The sequence below is a fragment of the Cebidichthys violaceus genome, unplaced genomic scaffold, assembly GCF_023349555.1.
Source record: "Cebidichthys violaceus isolate CVI_PGR_0920_01 unplaced genomic scaffold, fCebVio1.0.p SCAF_39, whole genome shotgun sequence".
In the NCBI taxonomy this organism is placed as follows: domain Eukaryota; kingdom Metazoa; phylum Chordata; class Actinopteri; order Perciformes; family Stichaeidae; genus Cebidichthys; species Cebidichthys violaceus.
The window spans coordinates 400,268-425,709 of record NW_027176583.1 but is presented as its reverse complement, the minus strand read 5'-3'; the positions used below and the strand labels follow the sequence as shown (position 1 = coordinate 425,709).

At 44.6% G+C, this 25,442-nt stretch overlaps 2 protein-coding genes across 3 annotated transcripts in view; one reads left to right on the top strand and one right to left on the bottom strand.

The window, feature by feature from the left end:
* The window catches only part of evla (Enah/Vasp-like a), a 22,724-nt gene extending 2,628 nt beyond the window's left edge, over positions 1–20,096 (top strand). Inside the window, exons 2-14 of one of the 2 annotated variants that reach the window (XM_068726451.1) lie at positions 8,402–8,570; positions 8,813–8,993; positions 13,243–13,300; positions 13,631–13,692; positions 14,663–15,589; positions 16,549–16,793; positions 16,988–17,103; positions 17,393–17,420; positions 17,672–17,714; positions 17,837–17,897; positions 18,101–18,158; positions 18,300–18,357; positions 18,624–20,096. In XM_068726451.1, coding sequence (XP_068582552.1) covers positions 8,402–8,570; positions 8,813–8,993; positions 13,243–13,300; positions 13,631–13,692; positions 14,663–15,589; positions 16,549–16,793; positions 16,988–17,103; positions 17,393–17,420; positions 17,672–17,714; positions 17,837–17,897; positions 18,101–18,158; positions 18,300–18,357; positions 18,624–18,661 — 2,044 coding nt within the window. In that variant the 3' untranslated portion in view covers positions 18,662–20,096. The remainder of the gene's footprint in view (positions 1–8,401; positions 8,571–8,812; positions 8,994–13,242; positions 13,301–13,630; positions 13,693–14,662; positions 15,590–16,548; positions 16,794–16,987; positions 17,104–17,392; positions 17,421–17,671; positions 17,715–17,836; positions 17,898–18,100; positions 18,159–18,299; positions 18,358–18,623) is intronic. The other variant, XM_068726452.1, reaches the window with a different exon arrangement.
* A 342-nt stretch (positions 20,097–20,438) lies between these two features.
* Positions 20,439–25,168, bottom strand: degs2 (delta(4)-desaturase, sphingolipid 2). Its single transcript, XM_068726379.1, has 3 exons — positions 25,077–25,168; positions 22,065–22,807; positions 20,439–21,611 (listed from the first exon to the last, which is right to left on the bottom strand). Exons 1-3 carry the CDS (start codon positions 25,156–25,158, stop codon positions 21,468–21,470), a joined length of 969 nt encoding a protein of 322 aa, XP_068582480.1. The 5' UTR covers positions 25,159–25,168; the 3' UTR covers positions 20,439–21,467.
* Between the last annotated feature and the right edge of the window lie 274 nt (positions 25,169–25,442).

Here is a 25,442-nt window from a genome sequence, read left to right as displayed (position 1 = left end):
CAGTATTACACGGTAGCTGTGTATCATTGGGTCAGGGGTTAGATAAACACACTATGGCTCAGTGCAGTTATCACAATCTGGACATGATGGATCAGGGATGTTGCAGCTTGGATGATGGAGCATAGATTATGAGAGTCTGAACTGCTGTGCCAGAGTATAATAGTCTTGTTATTAGTGGAACTGTGATGCATTAGTGGAGGAGATGGAGATATGCTTATGTCCTTAAAGCTTCATTTTAAAGTCTCTGAATCCTCACTATCACGATTACTATGAAAGGGCATTCCTTCAATGTTCCGGATTAATACCCCTCATACATATCCACACTTACAGTAGAAATATAATGTACAACCTGGCTGTGTATGAAAGAAAAATAGGTCTTTGTTGCAGTGTTTTGAGTGTAGTCAAGTGTGAAATGATGCTGTATTCAACATAGTTTTTCAAGGGTCTTCACTATAGTTGCCTTGAAAAAGGTTGTATGAATAATTTGTTACTGAGAGTTAAATGAGAATCGCTACACAGTAAATATGTGGCAGCAGCAGCCAGTTAGCTTAGCTTAGCTTAGCAAGAAAGACTAGGCAACATTCTCACAATGACAATGGTAACATACTGATGATGAACCGGTGTAATGGAGAGAGAGACAATTCATCCTGAGAGGGATATCAATGTTTGTACCAAATTTCATCGCATAGTTCATGAAATACTTCAGTCTGGACCAAAGAGGTGGATCGACCAACAAACAACTAAAATAACAAAAGACAATGAGGAGCAGGACTTAATATTAATAACCCTACATGACTGCGAGTGTCTCGTCTTTAGCTTTAATTACAGTGTTCCGTATACTTTGGTTCAGCAGCGAGTGTTCCATCCAAAAGCAGCAATTAAGCTGCAGTCCTTGAAGTCTGGCCTCTACCGCGTTCCTCGCTGTTACTTCTAAACAAGCTAGCTGCGCTTAGTTCGCTCACTTACAAACGAACGAGCTTCACGCTGTTTCTCTCGGCAATAAAGTTGGCTCGGTGCTGTTTTTAGTTCCCGCAGGCTTCGTTCCCTCCGTGTGCCCGTTAACCGTACTTTCCCCATGGAGCAGATTAGAGGTCTTGTACGAGAGTTAAGTCCTGGTTAATTTAGATTTAAGACTGCAGTGAGGTAATGATCTGCCTGCCGGTCTCTAATCCAAGGAGTCAGACAGACCTCTTCCCTCCTTCAGCTGGACCCCAGCACCCACCCAGCACCCACCCTAAACACACACACAGGCAGCCATACTGTAAACGTATACACCCCCATCTGTACGATACACAGGCGGCGGCTTTGCTGTGCCCGAAAATGCCCTGGAGGCTATAATCCTCATGGTGACAGAATGATAACGGACGACTAACCAAATCCATACACGGTAATCCATCAAGTTTTGTGTGTGTGTGTGTGTGTGTGTGTGTGTGTGTGTGTGTGTGTGTGTGTAGGCTTGTATTGCTATCTTTTTGGGGACCAATTAAAATGTTAAACCATTGTTGTAAGGATGTTTGTGCTTTGTGAGGACATTTTGGCTGGTCAGCAGACTATTTCATGTTTAAGACGCACTTGCATAGTATGCAAATTTCGACTGGAGAGTGAGAGATCACTGTTGTTTACTTACCAAAAACATGACAATTGCAAAATTTGAATGGCAAATTGCATCCAGACCTGCCGGCTTGTTTGCTAACTTGACAGTTTAATTAGATGCGCTGCTGTTAGCTGGCTTACTAGCCGCCATTTTCACAAGATCGGTGGCCCCTTACCTTTTCCCTGCGTAGCCACGGTGTTGACCATTGATGGTGTCCAGCGTCCCACACTTCCAACTTTTCGACCGTCATGAGTACACCATCCGTCCGGGTAGTTAAAGTACGGGAAAATGCAAATTCACAAGTATGAAAGTATGAAAAAAGTCTGTTTCTGTTGCCCATAAGGCCCTTCGCTAAAAATATCAGTGACTGTTATTTTGGGTGTACGTACAGTATGGGTGCCGTCATATACTGTGTGTGGGTGTATAATTATGTATTTCTGTTCCTGTTAAATAAAAGAGTGGCAGCAAGAAGAGGCTATGAGTTGAAGCTGTTTGTGCTTCACGTTTAACGGCAGACTGAAAGCTCACTGGGCCTGTTCTCGCCTCCTCTTGGGTCCAGGATCAACCCACACTGGATGGATAACGTGGAACATGCTTATAATGCAGCCTGGAGTCTCTCCGATATTGCTCTGCTGAGATTAACGCCATCTACCTGAGGGTGACGTTGTTTGTTGAGCAAACCTCAGATTGAGTTATAAAGCCTCGCTGACACTGACTGCGTGTCTCTATTATCTACAGCACCGACCAGGGAAGCATCAAACTGTGTAATTATCACTCGTGCTGCACAGGAAGCCTCTCTCCGGATGCTTCCGTCTCTCTCAGCTTGCTTTAATTGTGCGGGAGGTTATGATTTTTTTTTTTCTTTTTTTTATTGACTTAATTAACATGAAATGAATTGATTAATTGTGAGGTTGTCACCAGCTGTGCAGATTGACTGCTGCACCTCTAAGTTGCAGTAAATAATCAGGATAAATGAAGATGGTGCCTCTAAAGGTTTGGTTCTGGTTTGGTTTTTGGGAGGATTCTAAAATGTTCCTACTCTGATTCGATGCCAAAGGAACTCAGGAAATTAGCCTGGTTCAGCTGGATGTCTATTGTATTTAGAATCAGCTGTGTTAGGAACATGCAGCTTCTCCAACACTGATGAGTTTGTTTACTGTGAACTCATCAAAGCGTTGCTTATTGAAAATTAGTTATTGCAAGTACTACAAAACCCAACAATAACTGTTTTGTTTGTTTTGTTCTCCGCTGCTGTGGCTGCGGACACAAACAGGAAGTGGTTCTATATTTATTAATAGAGAAAATGATCAACTAACTCGACAGAAATGGCGAGGCGTCCTTGTGGCCCACGGGTTTAAGTTCCAGAACATAAACGGGTCGAGTCCACTCGGGACCTTTTTGTCTTTTCCCATCGCTGTCGTTTCCTCTCATCGCTCTACTGTCACAGAAAGCCATAAAATGACTGCAAAATACCATTTATAGAGACACAGAAATGTGCGGTTTATTAGATCATTCCTTCATCTTTGGAAAAGTAGTTGATCCGTTTGAGTGGAGCTGCTGCATGACCACACAGGAGCCAATCTAACCGCACCAGTCAAGTCAAACTCAAGGACTTTCTGCTGCGCCACTTCTGTGTCGACGGTTCAACACTTCTCCGCAGCTTTGGAAGCCTTTTGGTCGTGTTTTTAACATTTTAGTTTTCATCACGGCCCAACAACAAAAAATAAAAAAATCTAAAACGCTGCCACGAGCGAATGACTCTGCGTGTGCTCTGGTCTGTTCGGGTGCCTTCACCAGCCAGGGTGACACAATTACCCCCAGCGACAAAAGCTAATTGCCACGATAACAGAAGCTCTGCCCTCGGGTGCTACCCAGAGAGAGAGAGAGAGAGAGAGAGAGAGAGAGAGAGAGAGAGAGAGAGAGAGAGAGAGAGAGAGAGAGAGAGAGAGAGAGACCCCACCACCCCCGACCCCCTCTCTCAGCATGCCATGGAAACACTTCACCAGCCTAAATACATGAAACTACTGTTCCTATGCACCACTCCAACCCAGCGTGTATACAGGCATCGTCTCTTCCAGCATGTGTCTTTAAATGGACTGAAAACACACAGCCGGGACACTTTGTGTGTGTGTGTGTGTGTGTGTGTGTGTGTGTGTGTGAATAGGATTTGTGTGGAGGAGGGTGAGGTGAGGGAGGGGCACATATGTCTAACCATGTGTGCAGGGAAGTGCCTAATTCAAAAGCCTGGGAATGTGGCCTCCTTTTCACCACTCGCCTATGAGGCTTATTTGACATGAGGAAGCTCTCAGTGTGGCAGAAGCCTTCATATCCTCTCTGCTCTTGTTTTTCCTCTATCCTCTTCTCTCTCTCTTTCTCTCTCTCTCTCTGTCTCTCTCTCTCTCTCTGAACTCCTCTTCTTCTTTTTTTTCTTCTCATGCTGCCTTTTGAGGAGAATGTTATTTAACCTCCACTGAGAAATCTGCTCAGTCCAGCAAAAACCAGGTGAAACGCTCAGACAGGAGCTGTGGGCTGCATCAAGTTAAGATGATGCTTTTTAAGAACCAGAAAACCTGCGTCTTTTTTTGTTGCAACAATACAGATATATTGTCAGTTAATAGCAAAGAATCTGTGCTCCTATTAGCCTGTTAGTGTGCTGTGAGGAACATGCAGTGCGTCTCTTCTTATATTTATGAGCTGGCAGTGGGGAAGTGCTGATGCATTTTTAAAGACGTCGTCTATAGAATAGACCAGCAGGCCTCGATCCTCGGAGGGTTGGAGCGGCCGATGGTCAGCTGTAGTCCAGCTCACAAACGTCTTAGAGCGGCTGTGATCGACATGTTTGTGTTAACGAAGGAGGTCACATGTAGCGATGAACCCACGGAGACATACAGCCTGACTCTGCACTTCCCCTCAGCTCTACGGAGCACTTTTGTGTCTGTTTGTTTTGTTTTTTGTCATTTTTTAGGTTTTATTAGTTTAGTTTAGGTTGCAACTTCATTACATGAATCAGTTCCAGTGCTCTGGTATTGTGGATGCTCACTTACTGGGTCTATTGCAGGCCTAAATCAATAGTAATCAATAATCTCATCAGTAGAAGCATTCATTTTGGTTTATCACGTGTCTTCTCTGTCGTTCATATATTCAAAACTCATGTTTTCTTGTCCTTTTTTTTTTTTATTTGACCTTTTTACTTCGTCCTGCTCTGAGCATCAGTTTGGTTCGTCGTGTTATTTTAATGTCACTGATTGTGATTTTCAGCAGTGGCTGACCTTTTTCAGATCGCCTGCTATCCTTTTCGTCACAAACACACAGTCACATGGTTTTCCTTTGCCTCTCATCTGTGTCATCTGTCTACTCCGTCACCCTTTTTTTTTTTTTAACAGCTGAAAATCCAACAAGTATGAAGCGTTGTATTTTATTTGTTTTTAGTCGGTATGAGCAGCTGTGATGAGCGGCTATCATGTGCTCTATTGTGCCTTGTCTCCTCTTTGTCATGTGACCTATGAGAGTCCACCGCCACACCGCCAGAAGTGGGGAGAAAATTAGCTCAGCTGCTCTGTGAAGATGTAGCTCAGCGCTTCAGTCTCAAGTCAGATCTACGTCGCTATGAGCAACGCGCTCTATACGTACAGGAGGAGCAGCAGAGACGCTTGCTTTATTTGCGACTGCTTTGAAGAGAACTAAAACAGTCAGCTTGAAGCTGGAGGCGCTCCATCCCTCTGGCCCAAACTGCTCCAGAAATAGGGCCTGTTTTTGTAAGAAGATCCATCTCAGAGATGCAGCCACCTCCCTCTTCCCCTCCCCGCCTCGTCCCAGAGAGCCTCTGGTGGTCTGCCGGGTCTCTGAAGTGGAGAGAAGTGTTACTTATGTGATTAGAGAGTCTGTTATTTTAGAGATTTAGGAAACATGATGTCTGTAGTTATTCCTCATGGTTCTGCATTGGGAATGGGAGGTTCCCCTCAAATGTCGAGGCGGTGGACTTTTCACATTTCCATATCCTGCAGCCTCAGTCATGAACAGTTGTTGTTTTATTCACATACCTTTAAGGAGACTTAAAGGAGTAAGATTGTTGTGATTTGTTGAGATCAGATTATATATCTGAACGTGTTTGAGGAGCTGTGCGTTCACATCTGCTCGTGTAAAAGACAAACATGTTTCCTGTTTGGATTTTGGACTTCCTGTTCGTCCCAGCCGTTTGTCCCAGACTCACTTTTGTCTCACTGCCTCGCAAACATTTGACAGTCTGCAACATGTCTCTCCGCTCGACTCATTGTCATGAATAGATCTTTGTTGCGACAGCTCTGATGTGACACTGCTGCTGGTGAACTCGGCAGCAGTTGTGCGGTGTGGTATGATGGATATGTGACGGAGGCAGGGTGGTTGTGATCGTGGGAGTAGTTGCTGAAATCCATCTGTCGAGCGAGCTTTAAAGGCTTCTCCCCGAGGAACGGCGTGACGTCGCTGTTTATTCTCAGACTTTATGAAATCGCTGCACGGAAATAAACGTATTCATGTCGTGTGTCTAACTCTGATATTGTCATCATGGAAAGAGTTTTAGATCAAATAAAAAAATGGAAATAATAGTATATTGATCCCTCTGAATTCCTTCCTTGCACTGTAGATTTTTATGAAAATTCATCCAAAATGCACTTTATTATTATTATTATTATTATTATTAATATTTCCAATGGGTAAACAAGGTATGCAGGGTTTGAATGAAGCCGGTAGAGGCAGCGCGGTCCCATCATTGAGTTATTTGAGGCCGTAAAAGAACTGAGGAGCAGGTGACGGCAGGTCAAGTGAGAGGAAGCCGGCTGGGACTGAACCATGTGTTGGATCGGTCGGGGGGGAGGTCTCTCAGGTGTCGGTTGTCTCAAAGGAAAGGTTTTTCAGAGGAGGGGAGGTCACATATTTGGCTTTTGGATGTTACTGTCGTCCTCGGGGCCTTGGAAACAAATCCCAGCCCCCCCGATAAAGACAACCTTGTGTCTCTGCTCCCTCATTTCTATCATTTCTGCCATTTTTATTGTTTAATGTAATTGTACTAAATTGCTCGGGGTGTAACATTACACCGTGTAAGCTCATTCACGTCTGGCTTTCTGTTCAATAGTCGAGGTAATAGAATAAGTAATCACACTTTTGGTTCATCGCCTCGTAATTCACACGGTGTTATGCTGCTGGGAAACCTCTCTGACAGGGTCAGGCGTGTCCAGAGGTTCATTCACAATGCTCAGATATTATTGTTTAGGACAGTTCAATGTAATAATGGTAGGACACCGTCTTCAGCGCTCCATACTCTTTCCTTTTTAAATAAGAAGAAAACTGTATCAGGTTATATGAAACGTTTCATTTTAAAGCTGCAACAATTTGTTAGTTTGTCAGTCAAGGAGACAAAAACGACTGCATTTGCTTTGTTATATATGCTATATGAATAATAGTTATTAATCATCTTTGGGGTTTTTCAAGTGTTGCTCAGACAAGTCGTGACGGGTGTTTTTCACTACTTTATGGCACTTCATAGATCAAACTATTAATTGGTCGATCGAGAAAATAATTGCCAGATAATGAAAGTTGTATGAACTATTGCTGTGGAATATCTTGACAGTCGTTGAACACATCAACAACGCTCTTTCAGTTTGCTTTCCTCGGCCCTCACACCATCACACCACTAGTGTGAGTCTGAGCCCCGAGGTGTTTGAAAGTGAAAATTAGAGAAGCGTTTAGTCACTTCTCAGGTTCCGTGAGTTAAGCTCTCCTCTCCACCTGCCGTCGTGTGTCTGCCGATGTCGTGGCGGCAGTCGCACGTGACACTTGTGGCTCTTTATCTTATAAACTCACGCTGTTGTCTCTTGAAAGTGGTCATTTTTGTGATGTGATTTGTGATTTTCCTCCACCACACGAGTCGATGGCCACATTTTTACTGAATGAATTCCCTTTCAGCTCGGCGGTTGTGAACATGATCACTTTGTGTGCGTTTGTGCGACTTTTCATTTGCATTTTACCAAATGAGTCTCCAGCTGGCGATACGTTTGCTGATCAAACGCTGTGGTTTTTAACATGCCGTGTTATTACCCCCCCCCCCCCATCATGCACGCCCGTCTGCAGCGACGCCTCTAAACATGTCTTCATGTGCCGTGTGGCGCTGCCACCACACCGCACCACAGTAAAGGCCAGCAGGAAAAGAGGGTTTAAGTTCGGTTTAAGTTTGAGGTCGTCTTTATAGCTTTTTGAAAATGGCAACCCTGCAGCGGGCGGAGTGTTGTTCCTGATGTGGTCGCTGCAGAAAGGTGCGGCTCCTCAGCGACCCCACGGTGACTTCAGTCATTGGTTTCACTTCACTGACCACCATCACATTCACACTGTTCTGGTCAGAGTGCAGTGAAGCGTCTATAATCTAATATTCAATACTATTGGGAACTGAAACCCTCTCACATGTGTTCTGAACCTTTAGCTTTCATTGCTCAACTTCGTTTCTCACAAAAGCCTGAATCTCTTTAACCAACCTTTGGTACATCTACAGTGTTGTCTTTTTTACTAGAATACATGGATTATGTTGTTGTTGAGCACTAAGAAACGTATTTCCCTTTGTTCAATAGATAAATTATCTCAGAAATGAATCAGAGAATCACAGTAAAATGTTGAGCTTTTATCGATTAGAATGACAAAAGAACCAAAGTCGATCTCATTGTGTCTCCCCACAGTCAACAGAACAATGTTAAAATATTTAACGGGACTCTCTCTCTCTCTCTTTCTCTCTCTCTCTCTCTCTCTCTCTCTCTCTCTCTCTCTCTCTCTCTCCTCCACCAGTGAACAGAGTATCTGCCAGGCGCGGGCCTCTGTGATGGTCTATGACGATGCCAGTAAGAAGTGGGTGCCCATCAAGCCAGGGCAGCAGGGCTTCAGCCGCATCAACATCTACCACAACACCGCCAACAACACCTTCAGGGTGGTGGGCGTCAAACTGCAGGACCAGCAGGTGAGAGGAAATCATCAGCGAGAGGACGTCTCTGATGCGCCGACTTCAGAGCGACTTTAGATTTAGATTTAATGACATGGTCTGTGACTGATGTGAGGCGTCCATGTTTGTTGCTTTCAGGCACTTCCATAGTAGGATAATAAGTGCCGAGTCGGATATATCACAGCTTTCAGACAAATCAGAGTTATCAAATCTACACAACATCATAATTCACAGCTTGGTTTTCCTCCCCCCTGCTGAAGGTGGTGATCAACTACTCCATAGTGAAAGGACTGAAATACAATCAGGCCACCCCGACCTTCCATCAGTGGCGCGACGCCCGCCAGGTTTATGGGCTGAACTTTGCCAGTAAGGAGGAGGCCACCACCTTCTCCAACGCCATGCTGTTCGCCCTCAACGTCCTCAGCTCACCTGACAGCGGAGGTACGTTAATCTGTCCCGTTGCAGAGTCGCTGTGAGCTCCACGTTTGTGTTTGACTCGCTGGCAGGCTATTTTTTGCTCTCAAAAGAATGTCAGGTAACCACAAGCAAATAATCCACATGGTCGTATGTTTTCAGCTTGTTTGGACTACGTTAGATGATACTTTCTCATCAAACTACCCCGTTAGACAGGATGTACATGGTGCACAGAGAAGACAGTGTTGCAGCGATGCGTTCACACAGCACAATAATCTAAAGTGTTGATTGTACGTCCACATTTATTCAATGCACTGCAATATTCAAACCGTATGAAGTGTAACTACTTAACTAAGCTGTACTACCCTCTGCTGGTTAATAACACGTACTGCACTCTGCACACTAAACCAAATAATAACTAATATCAGCAGCTGGTAGGTTACTGACTGTCCTCATTTAAAGATACTTATACATTTTCATTGTAATACATGTTTTTAAATTAGCGGAATTGTGTTGTTGTTTTTTAGGGTTTTTATACATTGACAGCAAAATGATTCTGTCAGAACCCTGAACTGCGATTGAGGCCAAACTCACGCCTACTCTTGGTTTACTAAATAGCGTCTGAGCAGCTCTAGTTACGAGCTACTTATAATCTGTGTGTGTGTGTGTGTGTGTGTGTGTGTGTGTGTGTGTGTGTGTGTGTGTGTGTGTGTGTGCGCACGAGATATTGAGAGAGGGTGTGAGTGTTTAATTGCGGTGTCATCCCATCCTTGTGACTCTCCTAGCGGGGGCTAAAATATCCCAATGTGGAGCCTTCGTGTCGGACCCCGCCGCGCTCACAGAGCAGTCCTCCTTCTCTTCCGATGTGGGATCATGGGCCTCGTCATGCAGGGCAGAAGCTCCTACTTAAGTACTTTGTTTATGCTGTTTCTTGCTGCGAGAAGTAGCATAGTTACATAAAAAAGAAAAGTATCGTGTAGCGCCGAGTAGGCTGTGGAGAAACCATGCTGACTCCAGAGATTTCACCCGGCGTCCTCAGAAGGGTTTCTTCAGCCATCATCATCCTCAGTAAGTGTCCGGCTGTCGAGGAATCGGTCCCGCGTGTTGTCTGTGCTTACAGACGCTGAATAGATGATCGCGCATCGGGTTGCTTACAGCGGGAGAAAAGACATTTACTCAAGTGCAATGTGGTGGTACATTTACTTAACTTGAATATTTCCACTTTATGCTGCCGTTGTACTTTTACGCCGCGACATTTCAGCTGAAAATATTGTACTTTTTACGGCTCTACTGTTTTCTGACAGCTGTACTACTTTTCAGATACATTTTTTTTTACAAAAACAGACATTTCAGAAGCTTAAGAAAGACAATACATTTAGATTGGCCTGTAGCTATTATATTGAAGAACAGAAAAGGGGAAGGAGACTCTGAAAATGCTTTGTAGAACTCAACAATGAATCTGCTGACAGCAGGAGATATTCTGGAATGAAGAACGGTAGTTTATACTTCATTGAGGAGGGTCATCTTAAACTACACTTTATTGTCTCATCTGGGAAACTAACAGAGTCAAAAGGGGTATTTCCACGCCAGAGCATTCAGAGTACGACTCGGAATAAAAGCCAGACAACACTTTGGAACATGTCATTTGTAAGTGAAGGTGCACAGGGATTCTGTCCGTCTTTATGTCCTACAAGAGGGAGAAGTAATTGATTTTCCTTTTGATCACATATTAAAACAACTACACACTTGTGTGCCCATAAAAATGCTTACGAGTCTGAACAGGCCCGCTCTTCCCTCGAGCTTCCTGTACTTCCTTCACCATGGAAACAGCTGGAGGGCGTATATAGCGCGTGCGCCGCGTCAGCAGTAGAGACGCGCGTCTGCATGGATACACACGCAGGGCCGCACAACGGGGGGGGGGGTGATAATTGTCTCCTTCGCATCCTCCTCATTAACGCGCGCAGAAAGCTTGATCGTGTGTTATGAGCGAACCCCCGACGTCTCGCCTAAAAATAATACGCGCTGAAGTTGTTGACCGGAGAGGCAGCAGGTGCATGCTGCAAATAGTTTGTTTCTGTATCTTAATATTGTTGAATCATTGCTTGGCAAATTTTGCTGCTGGTGCAAACCTGAAGCAGTGTCGTCGTGACACTTCAACAGAAGGCCTGTATTTACAAAGCCTGCGAGGTGTCACAGAATATTCATTCATTGTGATCTGAAGGCTTATTCAAGATCCGGATTGCTGGTCTGAAGACCTTCATGAAGACGTATCAAAGCAAACTGTTAGTATCTTAATGTCCTGTTCAGAATATTTGCTCAGTTTAATGTGCGGCTTTGTCAGCAGAGGACATAGTCACCAGGGAGAGGAGAGGAGCAGAGGAAACGAGACGTCTTCCAGGTGTCTCTTTTGTTCCTGTGCATCTCGTTACAATACCAAAACTTTTTATTATCAGTGATAACTGCAGTTAGCATATTTAGTCTGTTACTGCCTGAGGACAAGAGACACCAGGCACACGTCAAGGCCATTTTAATTTTATAGCCAAGAATACAAATTTATCTCAGTGGACAGGAAAGATGTCTCCAAACGGCCTCTTTTTACTGTGTGGAGATATATATATAAATTAAATTTGTATTTTATTGTTATTAGCTTGTCAGTTTCCTGTAAACCACGTTTAATACACTAACCTGCATGAAAGTTGCCATCAAATAAAGTGTGTGTTAAAGAGTTAGTCTGTGGGTCATATTTTAGCCCAAAACCCGTCATAATACATGAATGGAAATCTGTTGTAGAGCTCTGTCTGACGGTCAAAGGACACTTTTGCTGCAAAATTACAATGAATCCAAAAACACAAAAGAGTAAAATGAAAAGCGAGTAATTATATTTGGTACAAAAAGGGTCAAACGACTCACTTTCCACCCCCTCGCTGTGGTCCATATAGTGTCCATGTACAGTTCGAAGCCACAGCCGTGCCCCCCCCCCCCCCCCCCCCCGCCGCACCGCGCCCCCAGACACAGCGAACGGAAATATCACCCGTGGGTGTCCTTGATGTCACATCATGCGTCGAAGTTTAATGACTGGTGTTCTGGTGAAATATGATAAGTGCTCTGCCCGTTAATAGACGCCCCAGAATGAGGCTCAGCCGGGGGGGGGGGGGGGGGGGGGGGGCGCTGTCTGTAGTTGGTCAACAAGCAAAGTGCTAAATGCATCTGATAATCTTTAAACAATGTTGACATTGTGACTTCAATGCTAATCCACTCATCTTTTGTTGACAGAACTGTATTGCTGTATGTTTGCTCCCTCAGAGTATGTAAAATGGATTTACATGTCGTTCATTTGCATGATATTTCCTTGTTCTACATTTTCTTCCTCCCACTCGGATTCTTTCCTGCCGTGGTTTACGGTTGAAATTCCTGTGGCTGGCGACATGTTGAGCAAATAACATTAAAAAGAGTTTGTTGGCTCTCCGGGGCAAAGTCACAGTTCCTCACATGAGGCCCGCTGTGGTCTGTTCGTTCAGTAAACACTCCACCGCTCTCCATGCTGGCACTGTTTTACATGAGACGATTATCATTGTGAGTGCTTGTTTACAGATGGAAATGTTTCTCATAAGCGCTCATACAAAGACTGAGCGATGCTACACACATGTTCAGATCTGCTCTGAATCCTGCAGTGACAACAACCCAGAAAGCGCAAAATAACAAAATACAGTTGCATAATATTGAAGGGGGAGTAAATGCAAACAATAAGTGAAACATGGAGTTTAGACTAAATGAAGAGAATGATGGAAGGAGGTTTAAAAGGACAGACGGATACTCCGGCTTCCTGTTTGGCTTTCTCTCTCTGTAGTTCACTCGTACTGTGAGGTCGTCTGCCTTCCAATGACGTCTGCTGCAGTAAAAAACGTGTAATCGTCTCTGAAGGGGAACGCTTTCTGATGAATCAATCAGTCAGTCAATCATTTAGTCTGTAAAACAGCCCCAGATTGCTTTTTGTTGCCCGACAATCAGTTTACAATGATGCAAAACTTGCTTCTATGCTTAATCGATGACCTGAAGATTAACGAAAATCTAAATTGGTGTAAAACTTCTGTCGATTGACAAATGTTTTAAGAATTATAAATATTAAAAGGCATTAACATGAAGAGCTGTGGCTAAGATGTGTATCTTAATTAGGAGTACAGATGGTGGCTGATGTGGAGATTGATCGATTGACTGCCTTTTGTTTTTTCCGTGGTTCATTTTTAATTTATTTTTTCTCCCTTTTTGTGTCTTTCAGGTCCAGTCGTCCAGCGGCAAAATGGGCCCTCCTCAGAGGAAAGCGAGGCCCAGAGGAGGTACATACAAGAGCAAACATGATGCTGTCTTTGCACAGAGGAGCAAACATGAATTACACACGATATTAAGATTCTGAGCAAATGGAAGAAGACTCCTTTTAGATGGAAATACAAAACAAAGCGTCTTGGTCCTATTTGCTGCTGGTTGTCTGCTGCTTGTTATTCATGCTGTGGCGCTGTGATCCATAGAAAACCCCTTTTTTTTTAGATCTTAATTTAAGGACAGCAAACACACACACACACACACACACACACACACACACACAACTACGCATCAGGCTTAGTGTATTGAAACGGCGTAAAGAGCAGTGACATGCTTCCACTTCATAGGATGATGGAGCAACATCAGATGCAGGCGCACAAGGAGAGGGAGCGGCGAACGTCAGGATCAGGTGAGGCTTAAACAAACACCCACACCCAGCTCTAGAATCACACACTTCACACACACACACACACACACACACACACACACACACACACACACACACACACACACACACACACACACACACACTGTCTCTCTCTCTCCCATACAACCTGCTCTGGGGACCGAAATGAATTGAAGGCTGCATATCATATTCTCCTAGCTACACAAGCTTTTTAGAAGGAAAAAAAAACAACCCCTCATGCACACTACCGCTGTCAACAAACAACCGCGCCGAGGAGCAAACATTTGCTCTGCTTCGTGTTTTTTTTTTTTTGGTGAGGTAAGTAATCAGTGTGTGCTCAGGCAGAACAAATAGGTGATTTTATCATTACTAAATACCAGGGATACCAGACCCTGATCCAATCGGTTCCTAGAGGTAAACAGTCTCTCCCAGTGTGGTTTGTGTTGGTGTTTCCCGCCTTAGTTTCAACCACTACTCCCCCCCCCCCGGTCTGTACGCCCTTATGCTTTTCTTTATTCATGCGCACATATAAATGTTCAAGTCTGCCTCCTTTTTAAATATACATTCAGACTTAAACATCCTCCTCTGTCCCTGCTGTCAGTGGCGATATCAGTTACCCCCCCCTCTCCCTGCAACATGCTCTACCGCCATCTCTTTCTTCCAGCTACTGTTGGGGGGGGGGGGGGATGCCATATGCTTTCTGACCATGGCTCAGTCATGTTGCATTCTGCTGCTTGTTCTTTTTATGATATTTTGATTCTTTCTTATTTGCTATTGGCTTCTGTTTTTTGGATTGCTCCTGATTTTCTCATCTTTACTTGCTTGGTTGCTCAGTTGTTTGCTTTTCATTCTTCTCACGTTTTTCTCTTTTCTGTTTTCCTTTGTTTGTTGCCCTCCTTCGTCCTCCTCTTCGTCTGCATCTCCTCTTCCTGTCTCTCCTCTCTCCCTGTCTTTCTCTCTCTGCCCGTCACAGTCGTTTCCACTCTCCAATATAAAGTGTCCACTCCTCCCACCCACCCAAACACCCCTCCTGAGTACAGACAGTACAGAGCTAGCACACTGCCACCCTCCTACGTCCGTGTGGCCTCCTCCTCTCCTCCCTCCTCCGCCTCCTCTCCCTGTCAGGAGAAAGAGGTAGGGGCTGCTAGGGAGAGAGCCCAGCTCTCCTCCCAGCTCTCCACCTCGATCGCCTCAGCCTTTTCCCCAGTCCAGGCAGGAGTGACCACCCAGGGCCGACAGGTCCGTCAGATACCCCTGTCTCCTCCCACAGCGGCCCGCCACCTGCACCTTCAACAGCAGCAGCAGCAAGACATCTCGCTCCCCCCAAAACACGGCACCTGGTCCGCCTCCCATTTGCAGCAAATGTACGCCCAAATGCCCCCTTCCGCTTCCCCTCCAGTTATGATGGCCATGCCTGTGAAGCAGGGTCTGCCCCAGCAGCCCACCCTCCCGTTGGCTCACCCCCTCCCGCCCCTGAGCACTAGAATGAAGCCCCCACCTCTCGACCCAAACGCCGTGACGGGCCATCACCAGTACCCCCAGCACCAGCCCCACCCTCACTCCAACGGCCAGCCAGACAGCCCCTACTCTCCTCATTCTCAGCACCTGCCACTCACCCCGCAGTACTGCGAGGCCGTCCCCCTGCCTCCTCTGATAGGTCAGACAGGCCCCGCCCCCGCCCACCAGCCCCAGTACCCATCCACCTTCCACCCTCAGCAGCAACTGTATCCACAACAACAACAACAACAACAACAGCAACAGGTCTACCACCAGCAGGCCCAGCCCCCCACCACCACTTCCTCCTCCTCCTCACCCCCCTCTTACACTGCCATGTCTGACGGGGGCTCGCCCAAGAAGACCCCCTCCCCCGTCCCCCAGCAGGCCCCCATGTTCAGCAGCAGTAAGTATGAGGAGGAGAGAGGAGGAGGTAGTCTCTCAGCAGTGGGATGATACTTGTGTACAGTGTGTGAATGTGAGTGTGTGTGTGTGTGTGTGAATGTGAGTGTGTGAGTATGTGTGTTTGTGTGTGTGTGTGTGTGTGTGTGTGTGTGTGAGGTGGGTCACGTGCCAGGGAATGTACTTTCACCTAACCCATAATGAATCATGAGCGCATGAAAAACACACACACAGGTATCCTATGCACACAATACACCAATAGTCCACCTCCACACAGGTTTTGTCACTTGTCTGATAAGATCCATTCTCAGGATTGTGGAGGCAGATCAAACAGTATGTTTGACTTATGTAAGCAGAGTATTTATAGATACATTCTTACTGTGTTTGATCTGTCCGTCACACCTTATTTCATCACCAAAGTCACATTATTGTCACACGGTTACTCCTCCTGAAAAGCTCTTCTCGATTGTTTCATTCAAGGGTTTGCTGTTATTGTTTCATACGGCCGCCGCTGTCACTTTCACAAGCGACGTCGCGATCACAGATAAATAGATATTTGAGATTCCCACATGCGCTTACTGAACAATCAATGTCTTCAATACCGAACCCTGTATTACCCTCAGACAATAATGTAACTTTCATAACGCGCTAAAATTAAATGTAGTCAATAGTCTGCCTGTAAAATTAAAAATATATTTAAACAAGTTATTTAGCTGTGTATATAATCAGCCAATTTAACAAACAACCAATATCACTCTCCCCGTGAATTTCTCTAATTCCATCATTTCCATTTTTCGGCACAAATGAGGCCCAGTGGTCAGCTGTCTTGTCAGCTGTCAGTTATGCAGTGAGAGTGTGTAGCGCATCATTCCACAGACGGTCTTCATACAACCTTCCAAGGGGCAAAAAAAGGTCAATCAACCCATAAAGCCATTAACCAGTATGGAATTGTGCCCCTCCCAGGCCCCCCTGTCTCTGCAGGTATGCTCTCTGTGGCGCCTCCTCCAGCTACAGTTCCAGCACCCATGGCTGGTCCTCCAGCTCCCCCGCCGCCACCGGGTCCACCGCCCCCAATGGCGGTGCCCCCACCCATGCCCCCTCCGCTACCCACTGGCGGAGGGCCTCCCGGGGGCCCACCCGGTGCCCAGCACCAACCCTCAGGACTGGCCGCAGCACTGGCCGGAGCCAAACTACGTAAAGTACAAAGGGTGAGCTCCCGTGGATGAAGCTAGCTCGGGAGATATAGATCCAGTCCTTCTGGTGTTTCGTTATCAGTAGTTATTTGTTGAAGCCATCTTATGTAAAAGGGGGAGGGTTAAGAAGACAAAGAGCGCGTTCAGTCCAGAAACCCCCACAGCAAAGAAAAAAAAACCTGCAACCCATTTTATGATGTGTTCTTCAGGATGAGAGCAGTCCGCCCGGGTCTAGTGGCAAAAGTGACTCCAACCGGTCTAGTGGTGGCAGTGGAGGTGGTGGGGAGGGACTAATGCAGGAGATGAATGCCTTACTAGCTCGCAGGTGAAGCAGCCACACACACACACACACACACACACACACACACACACACACACACACACACACACACACACACACACACACACACACCCTTCACCTTTACCTTCAACTGAGATGAAACATGTGAAAATACCTGTTCTCTCAGTCACAGCAAACTACCTTTTTCATTTTGGTCTTCCTGGTTCTGCTGTACTGGTGTTTTATCCACGTCTCTATCTTTCTGTACCAGCGACTGAATCATTTGCATGTTTATCTCACTTTTTGCTCATCGACTCATTTCTCCCTCTCACAGACGGAAAGCTTCAGAGAAACCTGATGAAGTGAGTCTTTTGCCAGAAATAGTTCCAGCGTTTTGTGGTTGTACTGGGAGTCATGCGCCACACAATTTATTTACCGGGCACAGTTCCCAAGAAATAGTCCAGCACATGACTTCTGAGAGAGTAAGGCTAGCTTGTCCGAAATGATTGAACTATTCCTTTTAAGATGTGATCTTAAATTATCGGGGAAACTTACAGTAAAGCTTATTCACTGTTGTTTAGTGATAATTCATTTCTCTCTCTCTCTCCTGCAGGACGACTCTAGTGGTCGAGGGCCAGGTCAGCAGAACTCAACAGGTACTAAACAAACCTTCTCAGACGATTAATGTCGGTGTTGGGAAAGTTATTTTAGAAATGTAATAGCTTACAGATTACTAGTAATGTATCTACTGTTTCAGACTTGTTTTTCTCTTCTCCAGATGCTGTGAAGAAGCCGTGGGAACGATCCAACTCTACAGACAAGTCCTCGCTGGTGTCCAGGTCTGTCGATAAGAGTAAAGGGAGTGTGAATATCAACTAGCAAACCCGGAGCATTAACCACTTCAGCATGAATCTCATTCTTTTGTGTTATAACCACTGACGCACGTGACAATGAAATACAGATTTTTGGAAGAATTGTCTAAACTGTGGTTACGTTTAAAAGTGCGTCATGCTCATCTGCAGTTTATCCGTTTGTGTTGCAGAGTGAGACCCATCGGCAGCACTAGTGAATCAGACACAGAGTTTGACAGAATGAAACAGGTTGGTGTCACTGACGCGTGTTAAACTGATCACATGGGTTTGTTCTTATTAGATGAACTATTGTACCTTTTTATTTTATTTAATTTTTCTTTATTATAACCCTCTGTGTGTTGAACTCACGAGAAGGTCTTTGTTTTGCAGGAAATTTTGGATGAAGTCGTACGTGAGTTGCATAAGGTGAAAGATGAAATCATAAATGGTAAGCACTGCTTGTAAAGTTCATTGCTGCATTCTGGAGCATGAAGCATGTTTAATGTTTAATCATTATTCTCTCACTAGTTTTTACAACTCACTGGCTATAAAATGCTGCTACAGTAGTTTGAGTAAAAAGCTTGTCAAAACCTTTAATTATTCATTTTAATTCTATTTTTCCAAACAAACAAATACATGATTGGTCAAGCATGAGCGCAAAGTTGTGGCTGCAGTATTTTTTTCATTCTCTAAAAACGTGTTCGTTTGTTGCAGCCATCAGACAAGAAATCGGCAGAATCAGCACATCCTAATCTCATCTGAGCAACAGTAGGAGGAGAGCAAGAGGAGGATGGACATGCAGATGCACAGACGCGAGGACCGGGGCGATGTTCTCTCAATGTTTCTGTGACCCTGTGATGCCATGATGCAAGTTTGCAGAGATGTTGTGCCAACATTTGAGTCTGCTGGACAGCGAAAATGGAAGAGAGAGAGAGAGAGAGAGAGAGAGAGAGAGACAGAGAGAAGAGGTCGATGAGACGGGAGAGCAGAAGTGAGAACGGAGGGAAAGATTAAAGGACTGACAAACTCAAAACAGAGGATGAAAAATATACTAAAAGATGAATCGAGGGACGGACGGACATTCGTGCTGAGTTTGGTGTCGTGGTCCTCTCTGTGCACCTATAGACTCAGTCAGCCCAGTGTTGCAGCTCTTTGTTCTCTGTTCAGTCTTAAGAAGAAAATATTTTTGTTTTCTAAGTTTTTACTGTTTTATTATTTAAAAACTGTGGTGATAATGATGATGCTGTTGATGACAATGAGTATTTTATTGATATTATAGAAGGAGAAAGGAATCTTGCACACCATTTATGTCAGCCTTTTATATTTTCTATTATTGTTCGTTTAGTTTATCCCTAACTATTTCATAATGACAAGCACAAGAGGGCATAATGGTGCTGCAGACTCACCTGCCCTCGACTGGCATATTTAAAAAAAACAAAAAAAAAAACAAACAGGCTTTTTCTGACCTTGTTCATACTGGTGTTGTGTATGTAACCGTTTCTCTCCAGAGATGTTGGAAAACGTCTTCATGTTTTCGCCACAATTAGCTACTTAAAATGCCTCTTTCCTCCAGATCCGAGGCTTAACGCGTCGCAGATGATGTTTGCCGATTGATCAGATAACAACACGGCAACGGTCTGCTCTACACAACTCCGGTGTGACCGAGGTTCAGCTTCCTCTCTACATGCTCAGATGTGCGAGATCATTGAAACTTTTGGGGGATTACTCACAAAACAGGCCGATTACTGTAAATGTGCCACCTGGTTTTACGTATTATGTAGTACTACATCCTATACTTTGTGAACCTCCCGAGTATGCATGAACCCCCATCTCTATGAATTTATTTGATTTTGAAAAGAAGAAAAAAAATGAAAAACTACAAACGGTGGTACATTTATCAATGTGGTTTGTTTCCATGAAGATTCCCCTTTCTATATACGAGATGTTCAACTTGATAATGGTAGCAATGTTGGGAAAAAAAGAAGGGGGGGGGGCTTTCTATGGCAATATGCAAATCTTACCAGATAAGAATGTGCAGAAAGTGAATGGTAGGCCTATGTGATGGTAGCTAAATGTGTCTTTGCAGAAAGGATTTGGTTCAATATTGGTTGTTGCATTCTATCCACTCTGTCCGCTCTCAACTACGTTCTAATTTAAAAGCTGGAAGTAAATTCATTCAAACAACAACAGACGTGTCAGCCATCTACACATCATCCTGCTGTGTGTGTGTGTGTGTGTGTGTGTGTGTGTGTGTGTGTGTGTGTGTGTGTGTGTGTGTGTGTGTGTGTGTGTGTGTGTGTGTGTGTGTGTGTGTGTGTGTGTGTGTGTGTGTGTGTGTGTGTGTGCGTGCGTGCGTGCGCGCGCGCGCGCGCGCGCGCGTGCGTGCGTGCGTGCGCGTAAAAAGGAGAGGAAATGGAAAATCAACCACAAAGTCATATTCTTTATATTAGTTTCGTCTCACAAACACATTTTACTGTTTTTAATATATAGTGCAGTCATTTAAATAGAAACAACAAAGATCACGCTTATCAATCACAACACTACGATTAAGTTAAGTGGGTGGACAAAATAACAGAAACAACGTACAATACACTAGCTCTGTAGTAAATATCACTTTGGTAAAACTCTTTAAATTCATGGATCAGAAGTGTTGATTTGCTGTAGGACCAGTGTTCTCAAAAAGACTCACTAACGCCGACTGAAAGACTTGCTGAGCAACATGAAACGACCACCGAGTGACTTTAGCACCGCTGACAGTTTAAAACAAACAAACATTTTGAGACTCAAACTGGCGTTTTCTACTTTTTAAACGTGTTCCTGTTATTTTGTCCACTCCCTGTAGATGTAATCAAACTGTTTACAGCACGATGAAGCTGCGAACATGCAGAACGGGGCGTCACTGTAGAAAAGGCTCTTCTTACTGAAAGGTAAGTTTCAATGCTTGTTTTCCACCTCAGCACTGCTCTGCATGAGAGATTACAAATTGCATTAAGTCAGTCTGAGAGGCTTTCGGTGCCTCGATTCTCACATTCAGAAAATTGTGTGCGTGTGTGTGTGTGTGTGTGTGTGTGTGTGTGTGTGTGTGTGTGTGTGTGTGTGTGCGCGTGTGCGCGTGTGTGTGCGTGTGTGTGTGTGTGTGGGTGTGGACGGGAAACAAAACAGTTAGTGCCATTTCTGGAAAACCTCATGAGAATGTATGGGACCTTTTCCTACAGAAATGAGGAGTTTATTTGTGTTGAAATATTAGCGTTTTTCATCATTATTTTGCCTGTTTCAGTGCCTTCTGGATGGACAGTGAGCCACGAGCTCATAGTAGGAATAGAGGCGGGAATAAATAGTGAGATAAGGAAACCGACTAGCTGTATCTGAATTACCGTCCTAACCGTAAACTCAAGTACAGGACTTATTTAAGATGACAGTTTACTAACGGTGACAACCATACGGAAGGGAATATAATTGCATATATGAGGATAAGGATATTTCATAGGGGTCCATACATATTTCACGATTTGAAATTCACATTTCAGTTCAAAAGTAAAATATAAATCAGTCACAGATCTACTTCTGCTTGCTCAGCTTGTACTCCCGTTTGATTCTGGCGTACGGGCCGATGCTGTCGTCGAACACAAAGTCCCACAATACCCGAATCCAGGAGGTGTGTTGAGGCAGAGAGTTGTAATACTCTGCTGCGATTTGCTTTACCTGCCAAAAAAAAAAAAGAAACATAACGAGTGAGAATGTTAATTGTTCATCAAATATATATGAATCATCTAAATTGCAGTTGCAAAGTGTGAGAAGCACCTCAAAATCCTGAAAATGTATCACTTGATAGTTCAAAAAAAGTAAACGAACATACGCAAAAAAAAGTTGAATAAAAGCAGCTTCCTGCTGTGTCAATAAGCAGGTATCTCACTTTGGATCTCGTCATGCTCTGGCGGTGCTAGAGAAGCAGCAGTTAATCAATTACAGAGCCCGGCCCTTCATCTGATAAATATTAGCCGTCAATAGAAAATGTGACGTGTAGCACAGGAGGGGTGCCTGTGGCCGTCTTATCTGCCCACACCTTGAGGAAAAATCCCTGACGACCTCAAAAGAATGACTCAAGTCCAAAGTTGGACATTTTAGCCGTGATTTATCACAAGAACGCGGTCTCACCTGAGGTAGTTTACTGCCAGGTATGCTCGGGAAGTCGTGGTGCTCCATGTGATACCCGACGTTGAAGGTGATCAGGTTCAGCGATCCGTAGTAGGAATACGTCTCGTGTCCCTTCAGGAACATGTAATGCTCAGCTATGAAATGTCCAGAGATGGGATGCAGTCCCATGCACAGGATAGAACCTGCGATGAGGTAAACGATGGGCTTCAGCCCCCAGAGATAGTAGATAACGACGTCTACGGTGAGCTGAACGGTTGCGTTTAGGATCTCCAGCTGACCCACTGGTTTAGGATTGACCACCAATGGGCGAAGGGCGTAGAATAAGGGCTGGAGGAAGAGCCAGAGGACCTTCCTGGCCGGGGTGCAGAAGAACCATCCCTCAATGTCTGTGGGGATGTCAACATCCAGCTGGTCCCCACCAAGATACCGATGGTGGTCGATGTGGTACTTCTTAAAGGAAGCAGAGTAAGGCAACCCGATGGGCAGGTTGGCCCACATGGCAAACCAGCGGTTCCACTTCGCCAGCTTGTTGCCAAAGGCCACGTTGTGAGAGATGTCGTGGATAGCCAGAGTCAGGGAGTGGTTAATGCAGCCTCCGAAGGCGTAAGCCCAGAAGAAGATCCACTTCCAGGAGAGGTCGTGGACCAGGTAGCAGGCCAGGAGCTGGGTCAGGACCATGCCCGACACTATCCACTTCAGCTGGGGATCCGGACCCATCAGAGACTTGATCTCTGGATATTTGGCTTGGGAGAGAAGCAGACGGAAAAAGGGGGATGGAAAAAAGGGACGTGGACAGAAATGAGGTGATTGTAGCAGAACTCATTCACTGTCAATTCCAAAAGTTTGATCTCAACCCATCACTGTGACCTTGTGTAACCCGAAGAACATAATCAAGCATGGTGTACGGCAGCAGCCCGTCTCCTGGGAAGGGCCCGCTGATAAAACTCATGTTTAATTGGCAGAGGTGTCGTTCTGCTGAGGGAAATAAAACCAAGTGAGAAACAAGGGAGTGGTTCAAACGGCCGCCGCTACAAAAAGAGCGAGATTTAGTTCATATGACATTTACAACATAATAGACTCATTCAGACGCGCAGGTTCTGATTTGTTACACACGGCCACACCTTACAGCCAGAATTCAGGATCACAGGGGTAAAAAGGAGCATATCCCAGCATGTATTAGCTGAAGATAGCCATGCACCATCATACAATATTTTATGCAAATCTGTCCGGCTTCTTTTCTTTCCGGTTATTTGTGTAATGCCACTATGCATGCAAATTGAACCCTCCCTGGTAACTAAAAAGGGTTTCCCTGCATGTAGGTCTCCCCTTTACTGACCAAACCCTTTTTAAGCTGTTCATGTTTAGCCAATAGATGGTACGAAGATACATCTCCAGCGTATTCTACTGTATGATTTGAACTCCCCTCCAGTGTGTCATTTTTCTCATACTATTTATCGCCATGTTTATGGACTATGAATCTTCAAGTGCTGATATTGTAGCTCGCCCACCAGGCAAAATGTTAAATCAATAACAAGACATCATAAAAGACATTGTTTAAACTCCATAAAGCTGTACAACCATCAATGGATTTCGTCTTCACCAGGTTACAGAGAGACGTGGTATTTCATTCACAAATGAATTAGTTTTAACTAAAACCTTATTTCTGGCTCAACTGCACGCTTCATGTCAGTGTTTTTCCATCGGGCAGCGTCACAATCATTCATGATCCGTTTGACCACTGCTTTAATGGCAGCCGTTAGTAACGTAAAGTTTGCGTCACGCGAGCGGAGCCACAATAGGCTGCAGACACGCCAAACGAGTCAATACAACATAAACCCGCCTGTCAATCAAAATATCCCACATGATCATTTAAAAAAGGAAGCGAGGCTCAGCTAACACTCACATCCCTCTGCCTCTCCCATCAGGGCGAGGCAGAGGATAATTAAAAAAAAAAAAAAACACTTTAATAATTCAAGGCCTGGTGGTGTCAAACGACCCCATCACCTTTTAGGTGTGCGTCTTTCACACCAGAGTAACCGGGCGACTGCTGGACAAAGCCAGGATCAAATGAACGTCAACAGCTTTAGATCGTGTTCATCTAAACTGTTTGAATCAAATTACATAATAGATCAAATTACAAAAAGCTGACTTCTGTTCATACAGATTTGATGCATTTAAAAAAAATAAAAAGTGAGAAAATAAAAAGCAACATAGAATACACATTTTGGGCAAATATTTAAGGCGGTTTGTTGAATAAAAAGGTTCTACTTTCACGGGTTCTCCCAGATCCCCCGGCCCTCACAAAGCCTCTCTCTCCTCACTTAATGCACAGCACCGCAACTGTTTTTGTCATGCGCAGGGAATGTGTCTCGTTTCAAGCCCGGAGGCATTGTCAACTGCACCTGCTATCATATATGCTGGTATTGTCTTCGAAGCCAGAGAAAATGAGGACTGATAACAAGAACAGGTGACAGCCATTGAGTTAGACTTTCAAGGGAAACTCAAATCTGGTATCCAACACTCACTTTAACTTCTGCTGAAAGCCACACTCCCTCTTCCTTTTGACTTTTACTTAAAGAACTGTCATGAAAATACTGTAACGACATTTGAGTGAGAAAAGAAAATGAGATAAATGTAATATGCTATAAAATATTAGTCAAAATTGTAATGTAAATTATATTGTACTTTTATACATCATTACCTTTGAAGATCTGCAGTTTAAAATAATATTTCTACTTGTGCTTAAAAAGAATTGTGCAACTCACATCCCCATGTAAGTGAATCACGCAAGTATGCCTCTTCAGTTTCTATGTTTATTTGGCATCCATTGTGGACTCATAGCTCGTTTGGCAGCAGATAGTAAACAGGTTCAACCGGCTTCGACCTTAAAAAAACTGGAGGAGAAAAAATGTGGCTTCGCTTCAACTTATTAAACCAACTAACCAGGAATTTAACTCAGCAGGTTTCTCAGTGGCAGCAAAGCTTTTTATTAGTTTTGAAATAATATCTTACCCAGGATTTCTTTCCTTCTTGAAGTGTGCGGCTGGTCATTGTAGACCCATTCAAAATCACCTCTTCCACCTGTCTTCCCCATGACGAGCCTGTCTCTGTCCAAAGCAACCGGCTCTGTGGCGTTATGAATGTCATCAAACCTTCACAGTATCGGGACACACCCACTCACGCTGGTTGCAGACTGCAGGTGTGATCACAAACTCCTCCCCCTCCCGAGCTGAGCACCTGCTAAAATGTGGGCAATTGTAATATTTTGCTCCCCAGCATGCAAACAACTGCGTCTTTACATTCTGTCACGAGACACAGCTGGAATGATGCTTCTAGGCGATGCTGTGAACTGGTATTGCAAAAGTAATAGTCTATTTA